This window comes from Poecilia mexicana, unplaced genomic scaffold (genome assembly GCF_051168715.1).
Source record: "Poecilia mexicana isolate PSO_F unplaced genomic scaffold, ASM5116871v1 scaffold_14, whole genome shotgun sequence".
NCBI lineage: Eukaryota > Metazoa > Chordata > Actinopteri > Cyprinodontiformes > Poeciliidae > Poecilia > Poecilia mexicana.
The window spans coordinates 27,354,019-27,381,182 of NW_028263383.1; the positions used below are offsets into that span (position 1 = coordinate 27,354,019).

A 27,164-nucleotide genomic window follows, 5' to 3' on the forward strand; every position below is an offset into this window, starting at 1 on the left:
GACAGGACACACAACCATGCACATACACACTCACACCTAGGGAGAATTTAGAGAAACCAATTAATCTGACAGTCATATTTTTGGACTGTGAAGAAGCCAGAGAACCTGGAGAGAACCCATCATGCACAGGGAGAACATGTTAACTCCATGGAGAAAGACCCCAGGCTGGGAATCAAACCCAGAACCTTCTTGCTGCAAAGCAACAGCTCTACCAACTGCACCACTGTGCAGCCATCAAGTAACATCATAACAATAAAATTATGTTTAGCAGTTTTTAGAAGTTTTTTGGTATTAAGTAATTTGTTTTCATTTTATAATTAACATTTGATACAATTTTAATAAGAAGAATAAGAAATTTTGATGAAATATTGCGTAACTTTTCCTCTTCCGACTTTTTTGTGCCTACTTTTAAATATATACTTTTATGAATTTTTATTACAAATTATTCGGTCAAAATAAATACAGAAATTTTGCAGATATTTTATTCTATAAATTTTATTGTAAATTCTAGTTTGCTGTTTTTCTTAGCTCAGTGTTTATCAATATCTTCAGTATTTAAATATCTTAAATACAAATGAGTAAATAACTGTATTTACTCATTTGTATTTAAGATATTTAAAGATATTTATATTTATACTTTAAGAAAAACAATTCCCACAAATGCTGATAATAATTTGTATCCTTTTGTCCATGTATCCTTTTTCTTTCAGTTCACAAATTTCAACTACTTTGTAGATCTATCTCATATCCCAATAACATATGAAGTCTGTGGCTGTAAAAAAAAAAGTTAAAAGAGCATGAATACTTTTGAAAAGTACCAGTCTGTGAACTTAATTATATAGGGGTATCTCAATAAATTGAAATATGTGTTCCAATGCGGCTCGTTTGTCAGATTAAAAGTACCTTTTGAAAAATAAACTTTAACCAGGTATACTTGCATTTGGCCCAAATGTCTGTATTGAACTGTTTTTATTAGTCTGCAATATTCTTATCTAAGAAATTGAATGGAAAGTTTTCAGTATCTGCAAAATCGCTCTAAATAGAAATAAAAGTTTGAAAACATCAGTCTGTGTTCAACCAGAAACCGTGAATCATACTGGTCAGTACATTAACCCACCAGTAGGTGGCAACCGAGCGTTTCGCCATCACAACAAATCCTCAGCATCTTCACGTGAAGAAGACATTTTCAGGCCAGCCGCTGAAGCTGAGCAGTCAATATAAACATTGGGACGTCTTCGGGATATTTGCGTATTTTTAGCAGTTTAGGCTTTAAATTTCTGCCTGTTTGTTACAGAATTGCAACATGACGTGGTAAAATGACCAGGTTTTCGTATCGAGTCCTGATTGTGTGGATTATAAACGCACGAAGGCCTTGATGTTGTCCTGCTAACGGAAGGTAAGAATTGATTTGGTTCATAGAAACAGCTAGCTGGCTAACCAAACGGCTAAAAACTGGTTTATGCTCAGGTTTGATTCATTGGCTGAAGACTTGTCTTGTCTTTTCCTAAATATAAGATCAGATTTTTCAATAAATGCGTATTTTCTGGTGTTTTCTGCAGCGCAGCTGAGGTTTCGAAGCGTTTTGACTCAGCTCTTATGTGGGGGTCGTTGTTTGCTGCAGAACTTCACCCATTGGATTCTATTTTTTAAATCTTTTTTCTGTGGTTTATAGTCTAACCCTTGCAAGTCAACGTTTATAAAACTGCTATTATTAGATTGTTGTGTGACTTTGGGGCTAAATGTTTTGGTTGCAGACAGCTGTTGAGCTCAACAGCGTCTCTTTGGGCCTGGTTCTACTACACCAGAGAGGCCCAGTTCAGGGCTTAGCACCATCAGCTGTCACACAGTTAAAACCTGCTGCGAGCAGGTAGCTCTTATTGTGAATCTGGGCTTTGTATTATACATGGGCATGAATGTTATATTAACTTGATTTATTCCGATCAATCTATTTTCAGAAATGGTAACATTTATTTAAATGAGCTGGTTTTCTTGACACTGAAAAGTTTTCTTGATGCTAGTTTAACCATCTAATTGTTGATTCGAGCTAAAGTTAAAGATTTTAGGGGTAGTTTTCCTTCATTATTCTCTCTACTTTGTGCAGTGAACCAACCAGTACCACTGGCAGCAAACCCACACTGCAGCAGAAAGTTGGTACCTGATTCTTTAGAGATGAGATGATCAGGTTTTTATTGCCAATACATTAGCCAAACCAAGGAAAGGCAAAAACGTACTGCAATGCAACAGAAAGACAAGAGAGTACAATACTATTCAATATGTCCCTAAACTCCTATCTAAATTTTGCTGATCTCAAACCAAAATACACAGAAGACACTGCCTGTTGAAGTGATAATGAAATGAAAAAAAGTATTTTTTTAAACAAAGAAAAGCAGATTTTTTGCTAATGCTATCTTTTGATTTGAAGTCTTCAATTCACCTTTCTCATTTAAATATAGTAAGAGACTATAAATTAGATTTGGATTTAAATTAGTCAAACAGTCAAAACTGACAGAAGTATATTAATTTGTGTAAGAAATTAGAAAAAAATACACAGAAAAATACATTCTGAGCTAGGGTTTAAAAACAAAATTGCAGTTTTGGATGCAACAACAGACCATTTCCAAGCAACGTTTCTTTCTATCAGAAGCTGCAATCAATAAAACTCAATGACAATGCATTAAAATCCATGGAGGTTGTGATTTTTATTGGATTTGTTCCACTTGCCTTTCAGTGAAATAATGATTGGGTGACTGACCTGTGTCATTGTTCTCTCAGCCAATGATCCAACTGGAGAAACCAGTTCTGACTGGTACCATGCCGGTGGTGTGGCCCACCATCCTTGACCTGGGAAGGGATGAGTGTAAAAGGATTCTCCGTAAACTTGGTAAGTTTGACAAACAAAGAATCAGAAGGAAATTATCATTGATAACAATACATAAAGCTTTAGTTGCTGCTGTTTCTCTAAACTTTTAATGTTTCCATATCCAGAGCTGGAAGCATATGCTGGAGTTATTAGCGCCCTGCGAGCTCAGGGAGACCTGACGAAGGACAAAAAGGACCTGTTGGGAGAGCTCACTAAAATCCTCGGGTATTTACTTCATGCAGCTTTCAAATGTTGCACAATGACCGAAAAAAAAATCCTGAATTTATCAGAAGAACTTTTTATGGATTTAAATGAATATATTTTCTTTGTCTTCCTCATTCTCCAAGCATCTCGACGGAGCGCCATCGTGCAGAAGTCCGCAGGGCCGTTAACGATGAACGCCTTACCACTATTGCGTATCAGTAAGTTTAGATCTGTGTGAGCTTCAGCTGTGTTTGTGTAACCATTGGAGATGCAGCGTGGAGCCAGTGTCTGTTAATCGTTGAAGCTGCAAAATACTGCAGATGTTAAAGAGCAACATGTTGTTATCGCAGATAAAAAAAAGCCTTTAAAAATTTTTATTTTATTTTTAGTGTTTTCCAGTTGTGGATAAAGACACAAATAAACCAAATATAATGTAAAAAAAACGGTTTCTTTCTAGACTCCTCCAGTTTTTTGTTTTTAAATTCACCAATTATTGCATACAAGACAAACAGTACAGACAAGCAAAAAGAGGTATTGTTTTTCAAAAACAGTAAATATGCAAAAACAGAGAAATGAAGTGAAAAAGTACCTCTGATATAAACACATGCAAGACAAAGACAACACAGAACATAGCTAAGTGTCACAACGTAATGTTATATTTTGTAATTTGTGTGTTAGATTACATAGATTTTTTATTTTTTGGCAGTTATTTCTTGCTGGTTTTTTTTGTTTTTTTTACTTCAGTATTTCTTGTAGTTTGTGTTTCTAAAACTTTTCATTTTTCCTGATGGGAGTCTGTTTTTCCACATATTGAAACACATTTGACTGATATTTTGAACTACTCACTGTTGCTCTGCCTTTTCTGCAGCATGTCTGGTCCCAACAACTCGTCTGAATGGTCAATCGAAGGCCGTCGGCTTGTTCCTCTGATGCCCAGGTTGGTCCCTCAGACGGCCTTCACCGCCACGGCTAATGCTGTGGCTAGCGCCACAGCCAATCAGAACGCCTCCCTTTTGTTACCTGCTGAAACGGGGAACAAAGAAGGTAAAGTTCTGAAATCAATTTGTTTTATGTCACTTTTCAAGGGCAAAGTTGATTTCTTTTTTTTCTTTTTTCTTTTTGTTGTAGCTTTATCAAATTTTTAGTTTTTGAAGATTTAATTTTTGGGAAATCTGAATTTTGTTTCACCAAAGCATGCCTTTGCTCTCCATAGTTCAGAGTGATGTCGGTACATGTGAGACCGCCATCTTGTTTGATAAGTGTGTTTTACAGCTTCTGTTTATTTGGACTTTCTAATCAACTCTACATACTAAGTTTTTGTTTTTTTTTTCATTAAAAACAAAGTCATGATATTACAAGGATACAGTTGTAGTAATACAACAATAAAGTCTTAATATTACCATAATAAAGTTGTAATATTTAAAGAATACAGTAGTGATTGTTTGAGAACTCAACAAAAAAGTAATAAAGCCTTTTGTTCTCATCAAAATGACCTTTTTACTATAATTGTAAGACATTCTGGGAAAAAATTGTGCCATTATTTTGCTAATTTCTGATGGTATTCTCATAATTAAACAAAATTTCTTGTAGCCATTGTAGCTAGGAGTTGAACCATAGTCCATGGTTCAACTCATAGCAGGGATGAGTGAAATAAATGCCACTTTTTGAAAATATTTTCTGTCATTTTTATTAAAATTGGAAATCAGAACTGGTATCTGAGATTTTATTTTTAAGCCATATGACCCAGCCCAATTATGAAGGGTTTAACTACTTAGTAAAGACAAAAAGATAAATCAGTTTGGTTAAAAACCAACTAGATTGAGAGATAAGATATATGGGGTAGAAATAATGCAGCACTCTAAATGTGGAAAAACAAAAAGTAAAACTATTTGAAACTTGCTTATTTTTTCCAGTTGTTGTATGTTACTCCTACACGAGCACCACCTCCACCCCCACCAGCGCCACAGCGTCGAGCGGACCTGTTGGAGCCACCGTGAAATCCCCAAGACCGGCCAGCCCGTCGTCTAACGTGGTGGTGCTGCCGAGTGGGAGCACTGTCTACGTGAAAAGTCAGTGTTAACGTCTAGTCCACGTGAATACTGTGGAGCAACAGTACGGCCTCTGATGCAACAGAATCTATAAACTGGAACAATCAGAGCAAAGAAAACATTTTCAGTGATGGATGGAAAATTTGTCTGATCAGTAAAAACAGTCTGAAGGGATAAAACTGGAGCTAAAGCCAGAATCCTCCAAAAATTACAACTGAAGATTTCCATCCATACATACATACATACCTCTCCAGAGATATCTACTATAAATTCATTTTTCATGTTTATATTTATACTTGAAAGATAGATTGGAACAATGGAAATGTAAGCCTGGAATTCTGAATGGAAATATGTAGGAACTCTGTTTAACTCATTTATTTTTTCCTTAATGCACATCCAACTCAAGACTAACAGAATGAGAACCTTCTTCTTTTATCTTTTGTGTTTACTTATAACAGCATCAAAAAAGACACTAAACTTAGTCTAGTGTCTTGTTCAAACTTTTTTGATGAGTGCTTGTGTGTTCAGACAAATCTTCTGATTGGCCTGCAGAGGGCACTAAAACCTGTCCTATTTCTCTGGGGATTTTGAAAAGTTTTCTTTATTAGCTCAGAAAAACAGTCAAAGTAGATTTCTGATGCATAGTGTGATATGAAAAGTTGGTGAATTTCTAGACAATCTATCTTGAATGAGTATAGATGACAAAACTGAACCGTGAGGAACCCCACTGGGCAGCTCAGCTATATCTGACATGACAAACACTAAATTTCTGTCTGAAAATGAATATATCCAGACAGAGCACCATGTTATGGTTAGTTGTATCAAACCTTCTGCTCCTCATTCCTCACAGGTGTGAGTTGTTCCGACGATGATGAAAAGCCTCGCAAACGAAGACGCACAAACTCATCCAGCTCGTCGCCAGTGATGCTGAAGGATGTTACCAAGGTTTCCCCACCGGTATCCAGGAACATCACGGTGCCGGTGAGCGGCAGCCCCAAGATGAGCAACATCATGCAGAGCATCGCCAACTCACTGCCGCCTCACCTGTCTCCCGTCAAGATCACCTTCACCAAGCCCACCATCCAGACCACCAGCACCACCACGCAGAAGGTCCGCCATGTCTCTCCAGGTCTTCATGTTACTATGTCTGATTTTTCCCAAACATTCAAACCTCTCGTGTTTCACCAGGTGATCATCGTGACGACTTCCCCGAGCTCTGGCTTTGTGCCCAACATCCTGTCCAAGTCTCACGCCCATAATGCTGCCGCCGCCGCCATGGCTAAGCTGGGCTCCACCTCCATTCTGACAACCCCCACCCAGAAACAGACGGTGGTCTTCCCATCCAGCTCCAGCCCCTCCCCCAACACTGTAGCCGTGACGACAGTGGTGTCCTCTACTCCATCGGTGGTGATGTCAACTGTGGCGCCATGTAGGTCCCTTTACTTGAATTGACTTGCTGATTATACATCTAGACTAGCAATGCGCCACACACAGGTTTTCTGCAGGTTTCACCAACTCAAATTGACAGCGGTGTCGAACTCAATTCATGGCTGCTAGGAATGATGTTTATTGCACGCAGCTTGGTCACCCAAACATTTTGCTAGATTGCTGCTTTTAAAACAAAGCTGTCCAAAAATGATGAATATCTTCTGACTAGTTGAGTTGAACTGATTTGAAAAACAAACTTGAATCCAAACTTATTCACACAGATTAATGTATGGGTCAGCTGCTTCCAAACTAGTTTTTCTCCAATGTTGTTGGTGGTTGTCTATGCAGCTTCTGCTGGAGTGAAGGTTGCGTCAGCAAGACTCCCGTCGCCAAAGACCCTGGTGGGCTCCCCCACTCAGATCCTGGCCCAGTTTCCCAAGCAGCAGTCGCCCAAGCAGCTGCAGCAGAGCTCACCTTTAGGAGCCTCCAGCATCAGTCAGAGCCAGAGCAGCAGCACCACTCCACCGGGAACCAAACCCACCATTCAGATCAAACAGGAGTCCGGTGAGCTGCTAACTTCCCTCTTTTCCTGTTCATTCTGTCTTTCTTTTTTCACCTCCTTTTATCTCATGATTTATTAGTCTTTCCATAGGTCTCTGAATATTCTGCTGCAACAAAGAACTAAACCCCTGAATGAGTTTAATAGTCAAACATTCTTAATTTTTTAGTCAGCTTTTTCTTGAAATTGTATCTTTTATCTTTTTTGCTTTGCCTCATATACAAATTAAAAGTACAAAATTTAGCATTTTACTTAGTTTCATTTTTCTTATTCTATTTTAATTCACAGAAAATTCATGTACTTAATGTTCACAATAAAAAATTATTTCAATAACATTTACAGCATATATAAGTTTTAGTAAATTCTGTGTTTCATAATAGCTACATGATAAAAATATTTACTTCATAGGTATTTATTTTTTTATTTTATATTATTTCAATGTTTTTTAAAGTTTGATATTAAATGTATTATTCTAATATTTAAAATGAAAGTTTAGATCTTTATTTTATTTACAAAAGTTTAGATTTAAACATATTTACATAGATTTAAATATATTTATGTGTTTCATTTACATTTTTTTACAGATTAACTAAATTAGTAGATAATTAAGTTAACACATTTATTTATTTATTTTATCTGTTGCACTGATATTTCGATCGTATGTTGTCTGGTCTGATAAATTTCTCCTCTGAGTTTATAATCTGTACAGCGGTGAGTTTGTCTGAATTGGTGCATTTTGCATCTCCAGGGGTGAAGATAATCACTCAGCAGGTACAGCCCAGTAAAATCCTGCCCAAACCGTCCTCTGTGGCTCTGTCCAGCAGCAGCTCTTCACCCATTATGGTCGTCAGCAGCAATGGCACAATCATGACCACCAAACTGGTCACACAGCCCACAGGTTAGAGTCCAAACCTACTATTCATCTATTTGATCTTCAGATCCGGAAAGTATGTTCTAACAATTAGAAAGCCTTTGTTCATGCAAGGTTTCTAATAAAGTAAATTAACCCAGAGTTGCATCTACTTGTGCAGCTACACAGGCAACATACACAAGACCCACAGTTGGTCCCAATATTGGCGCCAGGATATCTGCCTCCAGTGGAGGGACCACCTACGTCAAGACCACCAGTGGGAGCATCATCACTGTGGTTCCCAAGTCTCTGGCCACGCTGGGAGGGAAGATCATCAGCAGCAACATTGTGTCTGGTGTGTTTACAGTCTCCCCATTCAACGTGTCCGTCAACCTGTTCTTGGATTCCAAACAAAACTTCTTCTCTTTTAGGTACGACGACGAAGATCACCACCATCCCCATGACGTCTAAGCCGAATGTGATTGTGGTGCAGAAGACGACAGGCAAAGGAGCGACCATCCAAGGACTGCCGGGCAAGAGTATGGTCACAACATTGCTGAACCCTGGGGTGAGTCAACAGCCAGAACTAGCAGCAGAACTGCAATACACACTTGAACTCTGATGTGGACCAAAAAAAGGGGAACTCTGGTCAAATCTACGTCTCAGTTCAGTTGAAGTGAACTCTGGTGCAGCTCGAATATGAATGCCAAGAGGACCGGAGACCGCTCCAAAAAATGTGATCAACAACCAGATGTTGCCAATGATGCATATCACAAAGAAGACAACAGGAAGTAGTTGGAGGATCATGGTGTGGCACCGCGAAGTAGCACAAAAAGTCAAAATCAAAAAAAGAATCACAAAATCTTTGAGGGACTGCATTACAAACACTTGACTGCAGTTGTTGCTGGTAATGGTGGCAGAACCAGTTGTTAGGTTAGTTTTCTATTGTGGGGAGTTTAGAATTCATTTAAGTTAAGTTTAGATCCAAAATCTGTAGTTAATTTGTATATTTGAATTGATTAGATTATGTTGGTAATTGGTTAGACCCTCCCATTAATTTGAGTAATTAAAACACACCGGGTGCTGAGTGGAGCGATTGTTTGGCAGATGTTTGGTATGTGGATGGGAGGTTTTTTGTAAATGATTTTTTGACCACTTTCACTTTTCATTTTTTTGTACTTGAAACATCATATTAAGTTTACTTTCATTTTTGACTAAGTTGTAGGACATTTTTGGTAATTATTTTGTCGCTATTTTTTACAAGAAATAAGGAATATATTTTTTCAAACAAATTAAGTCGGAAGTGCGTTCAAATCAAAAACCACCTGTTAACACCCACGGCCTTTGTTGGAATATTGTTTTTTGGAAACGAGAAGGCCGCGACAAGGTTTAACAACTGGTTAAAATAGTACAATTACTATTTCACATTGGGTCAGGTCGATTTGGATAGCTTTTTACAATTAATGTTTGAAGTTATAATTTGAAATCTGCATTTTGCATTTACTCTGGGTTTTTTTTTTTTTTTTTTTGAGCTAAGAATGTGTATTATCTGAAAAATTTCAAATGTGACAAAAAAAAAAGCAGGACCTTGTGACCTTGTACTCTTCAAACAGAGAATGAATGTTTTATGCCAACAGTAGCATGTCCAGCTAATTCCTGAACAAACAGCAAACTAAAACCCTCTCATATCAACCTGTCATTTGGGACTTTCTTTTCTCCTTGTGCTGTTTTGTATGTAAACACATTATGTAAGGTACTTATCATTTTGCCCAGCTCCTCAGAAACCCCCTATTAGTTCACACATGGAGGCCTTCCTGTGGAACGTCAGTTTAATCTCCTGAGACTGGGCAGAGTGGGGACTTAACTGTATCTCAGTGGAAACCCACCATCTTTCTTTCACTTTGCTAACTATTTCCTTCTGCTGGTCTCAGATGGCTTCCACTTCAACCTAAACAGACAGGATTAAGATGATTCACGGATGTTAGGAAGAAGATGCTCTCACTTCATTACGCAGCCATGTACTAGGATGTGATTATATATTTTTTCTATTCTTTTTCTAATTGATCATTGGAATATTCACATTTTTGAGACATAATTTTTGGCATTCATTATCTGTAAGCCACAATCACAGGAAATAAATTCACTGAGTTTAAAATATTAAACTTTTTCACAATATTCGGTTTGTTTTAGCTGTAGATATACATACATTTGTTTTAGCTGTAGAAATATATATTTAAATATTTATGTAATTAATTTCACAGATAGGATTGTATGTGAAATGACAAGTTTCAGAACTTTATCAAGTTCAGAACTACTGAAACTTTATCAAGTGTCATAAAAAGAAACTAAACTTTTAAGTTACATTAAATCCCCCAAATTTTACCATTATTATATAACTTTGTTTAGAAGCCTGACATTTCTGCTTAAAATAATAAATACGTAGATTTTATCGATATTTTGTAATTTTCAGAAATTTTGAGTTTTTAATTATTTGTAAGCCATAATCATGATAATTTCAAGAAATATAGGCTGGAAATATTTCAGTCTCTGTGATAAATTGACATGAGCTTCACTTTCTGAAATTAGTGACAAAATATCTTAACAAATTTAGCTGCATTTGTAGATGTAGCTGTATCTATAAATATATATAACCTCTTTACAAGTATAGTTAAATTGACTGACCACTTTGACTCTAATATTCAGGCTGACATAAAATATTTTTAAATGTCTACAGGAAAATAGGAAGCTATAGTTCTCCAAATAAATACTGTTGCCATTTTCTCCTTGAAGTCCTTGAAATGTTTGGGTAGCAGCACAAATCAATGCTTACTAAAAAGTCAATATGTAATCCAGTCACTGAAAAGTTCCCAAAGTTCCTTTTGTTTTGCGATATAGGAAATGTATATTCTCTTTTAATCATAAATGAGCTAAACGGTTTGTACATTTCAGGGAGAGAAGAGCCTGCAGGCGGTGCAGGGAACCAAGCCGGCCATCATCACCACCTCCAGGCCCATCACTAAGATGATCGTCACCCAACCCAAAGGCATAAGCTGCGGATCTCAATCCACCGCCACCAAAATCATCCCGACCAAGATCGTTTATGGCCAGCAGGGCAAGACACAGGTGGGAGCTCCTGTCAGTTTAACATTCGTAATGTCACCCTTACTTGCAGGGTAACCACAAACACATGACGGCATGTGGACATTCACATCATCGGCCGAGTCGCTTTCTAAAGGAAGTGACTTTAACTGTAGGATGAGACAAGACATTTATTTTTGGCAAGTGCTGTTTTCTGTAGAAAATGACAATTTATGAAGCAAAATGTCTGTAAAACGCAAACTTCTTGAGAAGTGAGTCTCTGATTAAAATTACCAAGAGGAAAGTCCCCCGTTCTATAAGTCGGCCAAAGTATGGTGGTGCTTAAACATTTTCCTCTTCCTCCTTCTACTTCCTAAATTCAGAGAGAAATGAGTCACAGATCGGACTTAAGAGTGCCGTCTGTCTGTCTGTCTAATGTTTGGTCCACTGTGTGTTGAGATTCACGTAGTATGGCAACCTTGAATAAAAATGTTATAGTTTCACAGGACTCAAAAACTTCAAACATTTGTAGCACAATCTGCAAAACTTTGTGTACTGACAAGATAACAAACACAGTATTGGTAGTATGACGGTATGGAGTTGGTGTGCTGCTTCAGGACCTTAGTAACTTAGAAGTTTTTTGCCCTGTTAAAATGAAATAGTCATGTTGAAATTATCTTTAAAACCTTTAAGGGTGACCAAAAAAGCCAAAACAATAAAACAATTAAAAAAAAATTGAAGCTGAAGTACAAAACACATACTTCAGATGAACTCTGGGATGCAAACTGTTCTTTCTTGGAAATGTTTAAACCAAGAACTTAAGTTGGGTGGTTGAGAAGGTTACATCTCTTTGTAACTAAACAAGAGTAGACCAGGGCTGATTGAGGGTTTACGCCTGTAAAATGCAAACTTAATTAGCGGTTCTTCAACCATTTGGAGTCCATTTGGGAGCTTGATCTCTCTGTAAAAGGGACACTGTTTTGCTGTTCAGAAAATTTTACTTAACCAGTAAAATTCACACTATTTTGTAGTGATCCAGGTTTGAGCGCAGAAATCTAACATTTCTTCTCTCATCTGGATAGTTTTAGTTTTCTTTTTCTCTAATTACACACTTAGATCTACATACAAGGACTCAGGAATCAACTACAATTGCAAGTCTTTCCTATTACAAGTTCACATGTGAAAACAATAGCACAGAAAATGGCTAAATTAAAAGTCCAAATGACAATACTTAAAAATGTGCATTAAAAAATGTGTAAGAATAATACGACAAACAGTGGATATGATTGGGTCTACAGAGACCATAGATGAACCCGATTAGTTGAAAGACGTGTCACTTGAAAGAAGAGAAACTGGTGGCCATTTTGGCTCACTTGTGTTGGATAATAAAGTTTTATAAAGAAATTATTACTTTTTAAGTGCAAATTGATGTATTTCTGACCCACCAACACCTAAAAAATTACAAACTATGTGGGTTTTGCTGTTCAGAAATTATGATGTATCCCTTATTAATGATCCTTCAATGCAGTCATTCTTTGGGATTTCACAACAGAAACTAGTTTCACGTAAATGTTTTCAGTGCTTGCACCACTGAAACTTTATTAGGTTCTGTAAGAAGAAATGACAACTAAACTTGCAACTGTAATATTAAATCCCCAAAATGTTACTGTTATACGTTGTTTTTGTTTCTCTAAGGGAATTTCACATTTATGACAGAGCTGTATATTGTGACAGGGTAAACCCCATCATGATACGTTCTTGCTACTACACTGGAACATCCTTCCATGTCTGGAAGGAGAATAAAAACAGTTGGTGCTAAAATATAAAATGTTTTATCACACACGTCCCCCCACCCCCTGTTTTCTGCAGACAGGAAGTCCTTCTTTCAATATCAGACTTGCAATGGAAGTCTAGAGGTAAATTTGTTTCAGTTTTTATTCATGAAGGAAAATGAGGTCACTGAGTCAGCTGGTTGTGCAGACTGGTGTACAGTATAGTATGAGCCGCCCACAACCACGAGCCACCTCCTCGGTTTCAGTCAAGCCAACGTTAAAGCTGGTTAAAATCACCTCAGATGTTTCTAATCATTCTGGGTTTTGACTACACAAAAGTACTTTCAGTGACTAAAACAATCTTAGATTTCAGTTTCTGTGATATTAAAACAGAATTTCACACAGATAATTTACACTCATTTAGACCCATGACTTGACATTTAATAGCAGACAGACGTTACTGGAGGAGTCGGTAACGTCGGTTTTTCTCCTTATGTTACGTCAACGATCACCGGTAACCTCATTTCTAAAGAAGTTTAGTTTATTTCCCAGTGAATTCATGTGACTGGAGCACTTTAGTGAAACTTAATGGACCTCTGTTATGTTGCCTCACATTACACAATATAAATGTTCTTCAAAAGGATAGTTCCCGTTTTATTCAAGTACCCTTTTGTTATCCGCTTTCTGGAAATGTTATGTTGGCTTGTTTGTAGACTTTGCAATTTTTATTTTATTTATTTTTTTGCTTGAGTCATTCCATGTTTGGGGGATCATTCCCTCTGGTTTTAGATGCTGTACAGTTGAAAAGATTTTTTTTAACTTTCTGACAGTCATTAGCATGTGTAACCATGGTGAGAAGGTATTGTTTTTCCAATTTTAGCAGCTGACTAGTATCTCAAAATCTCAAATCTCAGAGGAGTTGAAAAAGAGATTTCATGGATGCACAAAGAGCTAGGACGAGGAAATTAAAATAATCTCTTTCATCGGGCATGATGGGAAAAGATCATATCCCCTACTCCGTCTGTCTAACCATACGGCTAAATCAGATGGATTAACGCCATCAGTGCCAACAACCGATGAAGTCATCCAAGATGTTTACTGTGGAATATCATCTCTGCTGCCTGGATATTAAGCTGTTAGCATGTCATGAGGCTAATATACAGAAACAATTTTCAGTCAGAGACCTCTTCAGATTAGTTGCGAGACTGACTGCTCCTGCCACAGAATTACCACTGGTAACGACCTTTTGAAAATATGTGAATGATACAAGTTACATTTCATTTTCCCTTCGGGATAATTCACATGAAAAAGAGACGGTTGGTTCAAGATTTGAAAAACAAAATGCTTTTACATGTTTGTTTTGTTTGTTACCTCTAGTTTATATTCGGTTATTGTGGGTCGAAAGATCTGTCTGTTATTTATCCATTATGTTTGGGGGTTTTTCTATAGGAAAAAAAGAAAATCAGGTTTTTCATTGGGTTGGGGGTAAATTAATCTATCGATATTTATGTTTATTTAATGAAATGTTTCATTTTTTTTAATGAAAGTTGGATTTTTTTTCACCAATGAACTCTTTAAATTTCAATAGTTCAGAGTGATGACAGCATCTGCCATCTTGTTTTAAAAGCGTTTTTACAACTTTTTATTATTTGCTCTTTTAATTCAAGTCAACTCTGTGACAAAATATCAGGGACAGGCTGTTTTTTTTTTTCTTTTCCTTTTTTACAATAAAGTCATACCGTTACAAGAATATATGTATATGTGTCATAGTAATATGAGAATAAAGTAACCAGAATAAAGTCGGAATATTAGGAGAATGAAGTAGTAATTATATGAAAACTCCTAAAAAACAAATTATCCAAGGTTTTTTTTTTCTTAAAACAAGACAAAAAATATATATATATTTTCTCGTAATTTTAAGACGTCTTTCTAGTAAAATTGCATCTTTATTGAGCTAATAAGAGATTACATTCTCATAATTACTCCATTGTACAACTCGCAGAGGGAATGATTGAAATAAAATCTACTTTTTAAAATATTTTAGCTTTAAATTCTTTTTTTTAGAAAAGAAAGCAAAGAAAAAAATATTAAAACAGGATCTAAAAAATAATCATTTTGAATTTTAAGCCACATCGTCCAGCCTTAATTTTTCAGTATTCAACATGATCAGAACTAATCGAGGTAAAAGTAGCTGGTCCATCTGTTAATAAAGCGACCACTCTTTGTTTTGTTCCAGGTTCTCATCAAGCCAAAGCCAGTTTTCCAGGCGGCGGTGGTGAGTGAACAGACCCGGCAGCTGGTCACCGAGACACTGCAGCAAGTGACCCGTTCTGCAGAGGTCAGCCAGGCTCAGACCTCCAGCCAGGACGGGTCAATGAAGGACGATGCCGCAGTTCTCGCAGAGGCTACCAGCCTGAGCAGCGAAGTGTCCAACAGCGGCGCTCAAGGTACCGATCCATCCCCACCCGGGTTTGTTTCAAACCCACTGACCAAAATGTCCTTTTGGATCCTCAAAAACCGTATTTACTTGTTGATCATCAGATCTGCAGCCTGTAGTGCACCTCGTGTCCTCTAGAGAGCAGGATTGGACTGAGCAGGAAGTAGCCATGGAGTCCATCCCGACCATTATCTACCCAGATGTGAGCGCTTCGGATTCCCAGTCCGCCACCTCCACCATCAAAGCCCTGCTGGAGCTGCAGCAGACCACAGGTGAGGGTTTACGTCACAGAAAAGCGGCAGGTGAGAAACTGAAAGAGAAACGGGAGGTTTTTACCTCCTGTGTTGACAGTAGACCTGGATGACATCATCCAAATAGGAAATCTCCTGATCCTTTTATGTCATCTCATCTTTCCATTCACCCTTTTATGACTGCTCTCAGATTGAATTTTTTATTTTTACACATTTTTATCTTTCAGTGAACTGAGGGGAGGTGCAGAAAGCTAAATGTTCTCAGATTTGATGGCTCAGAAATTTGCAGATGTGTTTTTGTTCACACCAAAGTGAAGTCAGACATTGCTAACTTTTGAAACTGTTAGCAATGTTTATCTAAACATGGCAGAAAAGTCCCCAAAAAATGAAACTGCTTGGTAAGACCCAAAAGCTGTCCTAGCATTTATTTTAAATCCTGACATTGACATCAGCAGTCGATATTTGCTTTTTGTGAGCTTCTTGCTTTGGTTTGTTTGTGTTGGATTAGTAATAAGATCCACCTTCTATTTGTTTAACCTAAAGTTGGAGTTGAACTTCAGCTCAAAACGCTGAAGTTCAACTCAGAACTTCCAAAACTCAAAAGTCAGATCACCACTGAAAACAATAATAAAAATTTTGGGGTGGCCTAGTGAAAGTCGGTACTTAGATCTAATTGATGTGCTGCGACCTGGCCTTTAAAAAAGCCACTCATGCTGGGAAACCTTCCAGTTAAATGTAAATAATTCTGCAAAGGATGGTGGGCTTAAATTCCTCCACAGCAACGTAAAGATTCTTAGGCAGATTCTGCAAACACACTTAAAAGTCCATTTTGGAAATCTTTTTCTGATTTTGAAAAACCAAAAGCAAATGTTGTTTCCAGACACTCTGTAGTTTATGAAGTTCTATGTATATTTTTAAATATAAATTTATATGGTTTCTCATCTCTATGTTTAACTTGCACAATAAAATCACCCCAAAAACAATTCAGGTTGTTGCATCTGAATTGCTGCTGGCTTCGACCCCATATATGTTCATAGAATGACGTCAGAATTATGGCTGAAACTATTAATCATGATGAATCAATTATTTAAATAATTGTCAACATATTTAGTAAGCGATTAATCATTATTTAGAGCATACAGACTCAAAAAAGGCCAGTTGCTGAAAGATGTTAGAGCAGTAATTAATTAAAAACTGTACATACAATATATACATTTTGCATTTAAGATACAAAAATCTTCTTTGTAAATATATTTTACCAAGAACTCCTAAAGTGGCACAGTTTTAACTTTGTGCTAATTAAATCTTATGTTAAGCATCATTTGTTATTACATTTTTAATCAGTTAATGTAAAAATAATCAATTAAAGGTCAACAGCTCAGCCCTACACTGTGTTGATAAGTCAAGTAAAAAGAGATTAATTCACATGTTGATGTTAAAAGGATATTCTTTTAGTTGCAGATGCATCTTTTGCTACAAATGATCAACTGTTCATTAAAGGAATACTGATATTGAATTTTAGGCAATAAAATGTATTCACTAATTAGAAAAGGAATTTAATAATTTGTTTATTTGCCTCTTTTAATGTATTTCTAATTTTATTTTAAAAAAAGGCTTAAGGGGTAAAATAAAAATTCTGCTGAATGTGCCATTTTTATTTGATTAATCATCAGAATTATTGATAAATAAAATAATTGTTACACCCTGAATCAAATCTAGTGTGATCTGAAGACCAGAAAATGTTGACCAAAAATAAGTGCTAACTTTCCTGTTCCTGTAGTTCTGTAGGGAGCTGTATCTGAATTTTTAAAATAAACACCAGTAAAACCAAAGATCTGGTAGAATTAAGTGTAAATAACATCAGTTTAAAGCTAAAAGACATCATTTTTCTGTCAGCAGTGAAGGAGAAGGCAGAGTCCAAACCGAAGCCGCCCACCATCGACCTGAGCCAGATGGCCGTGCCAATCCAGCTACAGCAGGAGAAAGCCGGTCCAGAATCTCCGAAACCTTCGACCTCAGAGACCGAACCCAGCTCTGAGCATGTCACAGCAGGTGATCCTAACAATACATACTTTACTTCCTTCTTCAAGCTTTGCCACATGGTGAAACTTACTTCCTTTGTCTGTTTCCTTTTAATAATAAGCTGCGGTTTGTGCGTGTGTGTGTGTGCATGTGTGTGCGTGTGAATCATGTCATGCCTTTCATGAAGTCATCTGACCTGCCTGACTGTGGTTTCACCGCAGGTAAAACCAGCAGAGCGGGGGCGCCCTCGCAGGATAGCGACACCATGATGTCGTCCGCTCAGCTGCTAGGGAAGCCTTTCAAAAGCAGCAGCCAGGTTACCGTGGTAACAAAACCTGCCACAGCCGCTGCCTCTTCCTCCTCCTCCTCCACAGCTGCAGCATCTCACCTGGTAAGGGTGGGAGATTACACACAAGTTGTTGGTTTAATATGAGCCGTCAGGGATTATTAAAGTAAAAGACAGAACTATTTTCAAGCTTTTCAGTTCATTTTTGTAGCATCAAGTCAGAACAAATATCTAAAAATATATGATCAAAGAAATACTGAGTCGAGTTCAGTTACAAATAGTTAACATCTAAATATTTAATAAATTTAGATAAAATAATTTTGTTACAGCCCAAATCAAGCTATTATTAGTCATCTATAATGATTTACAAATATCCTTGCTTTTAATTTCCTTACTAGTAAAACAAAAGAAAGATTTTGTGAGCATAAAAATTAGGTTAAAGGGAGCTAATATGCAAAATTAATATTTTGCATGTTTTTGTATTTCCGTTAAATGTTTTTGTGTCTGGAATATGAGCCATTTCATAAACCTCCTCATTATTGAGTCACATTGCGGCAATACCTACTAACTCAAGCAGAGCTCCAGCATGTTTATTCAGATGGTTTTATCATCTGACCAAATGTGTTGCTCCATGTGCTGCAAGTGTTGTACAATGGCTGCTGGAAAAGACAAAAGTTTTGTTCTTGACTTACTATTTAGAAACTACTTGTTGCATTCTTGCAATAAGAGGCTCAACTTCTGCTTTTCAAAGATGTATGGTTTATAATTGTACATCTGAGTGATTTTCAGGTGTGAGTGTAAACGGTGAGTTGGGGGGCCGTGGCCAGCAGCAGGTTATTTGGATTTAAAGTGACAAGATGTCCTAAAACATCTCATTCTGAAAATAGGCATAACTGAGCAGACTAATCTCATTATCTAAGAATGATTTTGAGCAAAAATGTTTTGTATAGTCCATATACTTATCCTACACTGTTCAAGCATATTATGTTACTTTTAAAATATGGTTTTACCAAGAAAGGAACTCTAAAATCTTTATTTATGGCCAACAGTTTCCTTTTCCAGAACAATAGAGGTGAACATGATTTTGGCTAAATTTGTCAGAACTACAAAACGCCACAAACCAATCAGTACAGTCCACACAGGAAGCACATTTCTGCTTTCAGGGGAACTGCTTCACCACTTCAAATGATGTACTTTCATTATGGGGTCTGTGAATCACCATCTGTGCCAAGTTGAGAAGAAATAGGCCAAATTTATAACCTGTAGTTCCTTTAAAGTACACAGAAAGTGACATCTCTGCAGGGTCATAATATTCTGAAATATATTCTGAAGATGTAAAGCTTAAAAAGGCAATTTTACCAAATTCTGAGTGAATTATTGATATTTTAGGAGTAGAACTAATATTAGCATGATGGCTGGTGAAATAATAAAGCATTATATATATATATATATATGTATATATATATATATATATATATATATATATATATATATATATATATATATATATATATATATATATATATATATGTATATATATATATATATATGTATATGTATATATGTATATGTATGTATATTTTTTGGGGTTTATATTTCTCATTATTAAAGAAAATGACAATGCCTCTCTACATCATAAACATGCTTTTCTGGGGATGACCAGCATTTTTAAAGAGGGGGCCCAAGCCCCCCAGCCACTTTTTGGGGTGCCACTGGTTGGAGTGTATCTCATAAAACAATCGATGAATACCAATAAATTTGAAAATCTGATTAAATACAGTTACTGTGTGCAGTTTACTGATCCAACTGGTGTCCTAAAAAAGCAGAATACAAAGTGTTTGTGTGGTTATGATTGCTGTGCCATGCAGTCACAACCAAAGTTACAAAGCATTAATAGTTTTTTTTTAAATTAAGTTATTATAATAGTACCATAAAATATTGTGATAAAACTTTAAGCCCCCTAGTCTGGATAATTGACTATCAAATATGGGGATGGCTAGCATTTTTAAAACGGTAATATTTGATTGCTTCCTGTTTGTTTACGAGTCTGGTTGCTTGTTTTCAGCCTGCAGATCATGGCAAAACGGAGCCAGTGGTAGAGGTGGCAGAGCTGGAAGGCGACACTCTGGACCCCCAGACCGGTTTGTTCTACCGCTCCAACAAGGCTCCCTCCGATCCAGTCAACCCACCAACTCAACCTGCAGCAGCTCAGCCACCGCCACCGCTGCTCGTGAGCCAGGCAGAAGCTGAGCCGAGTCGCCCCGTCTCCTCCCCGACCCAGCAGCAGCAGCAGCAGCCGCCACCACCACCGCCCCCACAGCTGCAAAGCAAACCTCAGATCAGCCAACCTTCCTCGTCTTCGTCAACTCCTCCTCTCATTAAGAAAATCCCCAAACCACAGGATCAGACCGCGCCCAAACCTCAACCTTCGTCTCTAAGCCCTCACAAAGACAGAGCGGTGACCGTACCGACCCAAAACGCGGCGAAGACCCCGACCCCCACCACACCAACCAAGACCCCGGTTACACCACAGCTCCCGAAGCTGCAGCAAGCGCCGTCGTCCCACCACAGGCCTCTGCATGCCCCAATGTCACACCCGCCACCACTGCAGGCACACCACCCAGTCAGCACAGAGAAGCCCGCCTCCAGCCAGGTGAGTGAATTCCCAGAGGCAGCTGACAGCCGCACATATTTACATTCATTAGAGTCACGTGAGGCGAGCGGTGTGTGTGTCACGGTGCTGGAGTTTCCCTAGCTTGCTGCTGAAAACAATAAATCCTTTTCATCTTTATCTGGAATCGGAAACTTGGGAGAAATTTATGGCCTTGTTATACAACATTGTTTTGCTACAACCACAAAATGCAATGTATCTTATTAGGAAGTAAGGAGTAAACCGACACAGAGGTGAATAATTGTGATGTGAAACAGATGGTTTAACTTTTTTTCCTCCCAAATAAAACTCTGAATATTAGAGTGCATTGATTCCCTCAACTCTGATACCCCTAAATAAAAACAATTATCTTCCAATGTTAATAGTAAATAGAAAAACAGCTGTTATGTGAAGGCCTCATAGTTTTAATAGATAACAACCAGCATTATAAAGACTACAGCTGAATGATTAATTGTGATGAATTGATTATTGAAATAATTGTCAACTAATATCGTAATCAATCATTAACTGTAAATATACAGATTCAAAAAGAGTAGTGATTAAGCCAAAACTGTACAAATAAAGCATATTTTGCATTTGTCTGTAAATGTGGAATTAATCTCTTAATACAATAATTTATAAATGGTAATAAATAGTCACCCGATCAGCTCTACAGTGTATTGATAAGTAGAGATGATAAGGCTGAACTTTCACGTGTTGATGTTAGAAGTATTTTTTAGCTGCAGGTAAAACCTTTGCTACAAATTATCAAACCTTCACTAAAGCAGTGATGTGCTCAGCATTGCTGGTGCCACCAATTTTATCAGCTAAGATTGGTGGCACCAACTAACTTACTCTTTGGTTGCCTAGCAACAACCTGTTGAGTAACTTGTACGGTAACGGTTCCAAGTTTCGCCACCATGCCTTATAACTGCTTAAAAGTAAAAAACAAACAGGGTGGAGTGGAAAATTTGGATAAAACAGGAAGTGTCACGCCCCAGTTTAGTAGTATTTCATATATTTCAAACAAAAAACAAATCAAGTTATCTATTGATATGAAACACTTCTATTGTGCTACATTTTTCAGCCATATTTGCAGCAATACCAATATTTTAGACCCTCATTCCTCACCAATTTAGTTACAGTATCACTGTAATGTAATAAACTAATGTGGTGTGTCTGATCCTAAATGTCTCTACCACAGCAGCCAATCATCACTCAGAGTGCCACCGTCACCAAGATCACCTTTGGCAGCTCCCACCACCCTACGCCGGTGTTCAGCAGCGGCGAGGCGGCTGCCAAGCTGCTGCCGGAGTCCAGCTCAGGACCTTCAGGGGACAAGCCATCGGTGTCAGACATCCTCAAGATCTCCATGATGGAGGCAGAGATCGACCCCAGCACGGAGCCCATGGTGGTGGATTCCTCCAGTGACCGCGGCCCTCTGGGGAAGACCCTGGACGTCCAGTCCATGTCAGGGACGCTGGACTCGGGTCAGTTCATCAGCAGCTCCGGGGCCAGCATTCGCCACACCAAGCCCCAGCAGTTCAGCTGCGTGCAGGGCCTGGCAGCACAGAGCAGCAAGGACGACCTGGAGGTCATCGAGGTGAGTTTCTGGTTACTGAGCGGCGCAGGTAATAAATCACCCAGCCGGAGCCTGTCAGCATGTCTGTCACATACTGACTTCTTCACGGAAACCTTGTAGAAAACAGTCAGGTAGCTACGATGCTGACTGGGAAGGCTGACTGCAGATAAATCATGCTGTACTGTAGAGATGGCAGAAGAAGTGTTTATAGATGCAGTGTAAAAATAAAAGCTCAGCTCACTTTTTTTTAAATGATCATCTCGGTACCAAATGTCAACCATGTTTCATAGCAAACCATCATCAAAAATCATTCGGACATTTCTTAAGCAGTTAATTTGTCCCCCTTTTGTCAAATAAGATTCATCCAACAAGTGTTTTCTTTTTAGTTCATAAAATGTATTTTTGAGGTAAAAGCTAGACTTGTTTTCCTTCCTGCTGTCTCCCATAACTTTTCAACTGTTATTAATTGAATTGTGGATAAACAAAGGTTAAAACAAGTCATTTATTAATCATTCAGTCTTTCATCCATCCAACTAACTAACCAGACATCCATCAATCCACTCATTCTCCCAGCACACTGCCATCTATCCATCCATTGGTTCACCCATAGGTCAGTCCAACTGTTTACAACATCCAAATATTCTTCTGTGAACCAGTCCATCTAACTGTTCATCCATCTTGCTGTCCATCCATCCAACTGTCCTACATTCTACATCCATCCTGCCATCTATCAGTCTAATTTTTCATTAAGCCAGTAATCATCCACTCCTCATTCTGTCCTTCATCCATCCTGTCATCTTTGCATCCATCCAAATATTGTTCAATCTCCCCATCCATTCATCAAATTGTTTCTCAAACATCCTGATGTCTATCAATCCATCTTTCCAACTATTAATGAATGAACATGGAACATTCATCCATGTTTCTATCCTTCAGTACATCTGACCATCTACCCACATAAATGTTTTTCCTCCATTTGACTATTCATCCAACCATCAAACCATTCAACCATCCAACTGTTAGCCGTTCATCCTCTGGTTCTTCCAAGTTCCAGATTCAGCATGTAGAAATATCTGCCATAAATTCATAGTGATGGCAACCAAGAGAAATCCTGATATGAGTCATGAAAAGTTTTAAATGTTTACAGAAAAATTGATGGTAGTCTCAGTTTAATTTTGCACCGTGAAAGCAGAAAGTCAGTGTTAGCTCATGGTTGCTGTTGGCAGATCCTGAACTGGAGCCTCTGTGATCCATACAGGTGATCCCTCAGTTCTCCATCCTGCCAGACTCCAGCCAGTCTAACGTTGTGGTGGAGCCCAGCGGCTTCCTGGAGATCACCAACTACACCAGCCAGCAGCTGGAGGAGGACAGCCCCATGGAGCAGGAGGTGGACAGCAGCAATGATGAGGCCGCGGCTGCCAGCCCTGCAGAGCAGCCGTAGATGCTCTGAGGCAGGGACTCCGGCACTCCTTCACTTTCAACCAGCAGACTGATTATCCGTTTCCAGCTCAGACCCAGCAGACCATTTAGTTTTTTCTTGTAAAATATTAGTTTGTTAGTCTTTTCTCTCCACAGCTAACGGCCCATGTGGTTTTTATTGCTGAACATGTGAGCGAGGTGAAAGGATTAGCTTTAGTTCAGAACAGCTGGAAAACGTTCCAGCGTGTCAACTTACCCGCAGGACTTTGAGACCTTTACACATTTATAACCTGGAGCTTTTCAGAATATTTGGGTCCACTTTGCATCATTTCAGAAACATATACTGTATTTGTGTTGACAGCAGTCCAAAGCGACTCCTTTCTCATCAGATAAACTGTATTTTTATCCTGACTGAATTTGTAACCATAAACTTTCCGACACGTTTGGGATTTAAGGATTCAGAAAAGGGAACAAAGCTGGAGCGAATTTAATTCAGAGACTCAAAGCAGATCCAGAAAGAGGCCTGGAGCACAGGTTCTGTCCAACTGATGTTTTACACAAACAAGAAGAAACAAGCGATTGATTGTACCATCGTTTTGTTGTTAAGGTGAAGGAAAAAAAAGCTGCAGTGAGAAGGTATACATTTGTCTTGGTATAGTGTGTTTCAGCTGCATTTCTTTTCTACTTTTTCAAAATAGAGGACTAGCTGTGAGAAATCATTTAATCTGCACAATAAATCAGCTGAATAAATCCTTAGTTTGTTTTAAATGATCCATTTATTTTCACATATAAAAGGCAAAAGCAGAAAGTTTTACCCAGAGGTCGACTTACACGAGCGTTTCTATTGCCAAGATCCTTGTGGACGTTCAAGGATATTTTGTTAAGCCTATGATTTTTCATTTTGGCTTTCTAAATTTTGAAACCTCAGTAGCAGTAACCTGGTGGAAGCAGTAAATTATTAATTCTTTTATCATTTTATTAATCTAGCGGTGACAACTTTAAAAGTAAAAGTTTGAGACCTCTTTGCCCCTGCAAGATATCCTGTCACACTCTTAATAGTTGAGCACTCATCAGAAAATGATCTTCTTTATAATCCACAGAAACAATTTTGCCTTCAGTTCAGCTAAATAAAGCTAGTCTTGAAAAACTAGCTTATGCTTTTTAATATCTACTATAGAAAATTTTATATTAACCACAACTTTTACTAAGGTTGAGGTTTAAAAATAAAGACAAACATTTGAAGGTGGTATACATTTTTCTCTACAGTATGTTATTTGAGGAAAATGAAGTTTCCAGCTGTATGACAAGAAAAAAGTAGTTCTAAAACCTTTACTGCCATTCTGTTGCGGAAATTCAATACATGTACAATTGGAAAAGTACAAAACCGACATTTATTATTACAGCTCTATGTGAAAACTTTGCTGGTTCTTTATCAGTTTTAACCAGATATTAAGAGCCACAGGTTACAATCGCTAGGTTAGCCTGCCTTTTGTTTTATATCTGCAAAAGACAAGTCGGCAAGGAAAGCAATCAGACCTCTGTAAAATCCCGTCATAAAAGCTCGGTTTACTTATTTGGGAAAAAGTTTAATAATTTATTATTTATATTCCCCTTCTTGAAAGTACATGCTGCGTTAATGAAGTCCACAGTCAACATCACCTCCATCGCAGTAGTCAGGAGAAAAACACCTCATTAACATGAATGTTTTAATGGCCATTGTTAGCTAAACTATAGCTAAAAGTTTCGCCACTACTGAAAGTTATGCGTTTTACCCTTTTAAAACATACTAAAGTAAATATATACCGCTATACATATATAAAAAAAGAAAGCTCACCGTTTTCACTTGTTGTATCGTTTTCTTTAAGAAGTTAGCACACAAACCAGCAACCATTCCCTCAGGCCTTGAGTTCAGTTACGTAAGGTGGGCGCGAGGGTTGTTATGGCAACATAGACATGAATACGAGTAGCAGGCTGTGTTGTTGCCCAAATATACGTCTGTCAGCAAAAAGATATCTAAGTATGTGTTATATAATCTTGACACAATTGCCGATATTTTAGAAAATTGGCAATAATCGTCTAATTTATAAGATAATATTGGTCTACATCTGAATTTAAAGTAACAGCTCCGCAGAGATTTAATTTTTAGGATAAAATTTAACTTCTACCTATATTTTGTCTAAATTCTGTTATGTTTCAGTGACTTTTTTGATCAAGGGTATTTTAAATTGCTTTTTATTACGAATTTGAGGATCAACACTAGGGCTACACGATATCAAGGAACTACCTTGTTGTCTTAGCTTTGCTGAAAATTGTGATGATGACTTCATTTGTGATTAACCAACCTTTTCCTGACTTGCATTGTTTTCACTCTCATGAAAAACCGACACAAGTTGAGGTGGCTTTAGGTTTCATCTTTCCAACACCTTATCTGCAGCTCTCAGTCATCTTCCTGGGAGTTTTTCAGTAATTCAAACCATGGGACATCAGATCAGAACGACTCACATGGCATCATTAGGGAGGTTTTTGGAATGTCAAGCAACAATAAACCAAACATTGAGCTGAATAGAGGCAACAGCCAGTATCACATGTATCCAAGATGCCCCATGAGTCGCCTCTAATGGCCCTATTGTGATATTGTTCTTACTACAAATACTCTTGCTTCTGGAGTACAATTGCAGAAGCTTGTTGATGAGAATTGAAATGTCTTCAAGAAACAATAAAATCAGTTCAAGTCCAGTTGCTGAAAACGATAATTTAACTGATTCTCAGCAAACTTAACTCAGAAAGGAAGATCATCTTTTATTTAAAGTGCATGAAAAAAGTCAGAATTTAAAGCTGCTGTATTATTTTTAATCAAAATGGGAAGTTGAGCAAGTTATATCAAACATCTAAATATCTGACCAAAAAAGACAAAACATGTCTCCATCTTATGAAAGAAACACACTTGACGCATCTCTGCATGTTTTTTTCTTTTGTCTGGCTTAAATTTTCAGATCAAAAATGTTTTAATACAAGACAACAATAACCTATGTAAGTGCAAATTACATTTAAACCCTTTAAAAAATTACTCAGACTTGATTTAACAGATAACAGGACATGAACCATTTGGGAGAGGTTTAAATTTAATTCTCCTTTCACTTTATTTCCCTTTGGGATTAATAAAGTATTTTAGAATTTGTTGCTTATGTTTTTTGTTGATTTCCCTGAAGGTCTGAAAGTGATGGCTTCTGATTTAAATATCCAAAATTAATAAAACTTCTGACATCAAGTTAACAGATTCAAAAAATTAACTTTAAGACTCTTAAAAATGTAACATATCATCTGGAAATAATAAAAAACTGGTCCTTAGTTTGCCTTTTGCAGGACATGACAACTAATTTGAAATGCAGAGTAGTTTTTGTCCAACTGGTTGCCACCTATTTTTCATTTCAACTTCAATCACTAAGTGAGGTTTAACAGACTGCAGTTAGGGATCATATATTTACTTAAACCTGGCCTGAAATCAGCTTCAGCAGCCAAAAATATATTTAAGAAGTCTTGAATGCACTCCTGCTGAGACTAATAAAAACATATTTACTGCCGTGGAGAGAGCGGGGTTCATAATGGTTGGAGACTGTGAGCTTGCTGTCAGAGGTTTGTTGTCTCAGCTTTCTTGTAAAAACCTCACTGCACACTACATGCCGGCGTTTTTCCTCCTCAAGCTGAAAGTGATCCAGAC

At 37.6% G+C, this 27,164-nt stretch overlaps 1 protein-coding gene across 2 annotated transcripts; it reads left to right on the plus strand.

Moving 5' to 3' along the window:
- Window positions 1–1,184: 1,184 nt before the first annotated feature.
- Window positions 1,185–24,202, plus strand: emsy (EMSY transcriptional repressor, BRCA2 interacting). Of its 2 annotated transcripts, none has more exons than XM_014968023.2 (20): window positions 1,185–1,396; window positions 2,773–2,881; window positions 2,986–3,085; window positions 3,208–3,282; window positions 3,933–4,108; window positions 4,978–5,133; window positions 5,963–6,222; window positions 6,301–6,541; window positions 6,889–7,104; window positions 7,848–7,997; window positions 8,131–8,304; window positions 8,381–8,517; window positions 10,899–11,072; window positions 15,036–15,246; window positions 15,341–15,508; window positions 17,384–17,539; window positions 17,731–17,900; window positions 19,861–20,448; window positions 21,650–22,048; window positions 23,286–24,202. In XM_014968023.2, exons 2-20 carry the CDS (start codon window positions 2,776–2,778, stop codon window positions 23,466–23,468), a joined length of 3,840 nt encoding a protein of 1,279 aa, XP_014823509.2. In that variant the 5' UTR covers window positions 1,185–1,396; window positions 2,773–2,775; the 3' UTR covers window positions 23,469–24,202. The 2 variants fall into 2 exon arrangements, with proteins under 2 accessions (XP_014823509.2, XP_014823510.2); XM_014968024.2 differs by having other exon boundaries at window positions 17,387–17,539.
- The last annotated feature ends 2,962 nt before the right edge of the window (window positions 24,203–27,164 follow it).

Bases quoted from the DNA above. Each gene is read 5' to 3' on its own strand.
- emsy (XM_014968023.2), top strand. From the start codon at position 2,776: ATGATCCAACTGGAGAAACCAGTTCTGACTGGTACCATGCCGGTGGTG. The intron at 8,518-10,898 runs GTGAGTCAACAG...TGTACATTTCAG, and splicing joins CAACATTGCTGAACCCTGGG to GGAGAGAAGAGCCTGCAGGC. The intron at 22,049-23,285 runs GTGAGTTTCTGG...TGATCCATACAG, and splicing joins ACGACCTGGAGGTCATCGAG to GTGATCCCTCAGTTCTCCAT.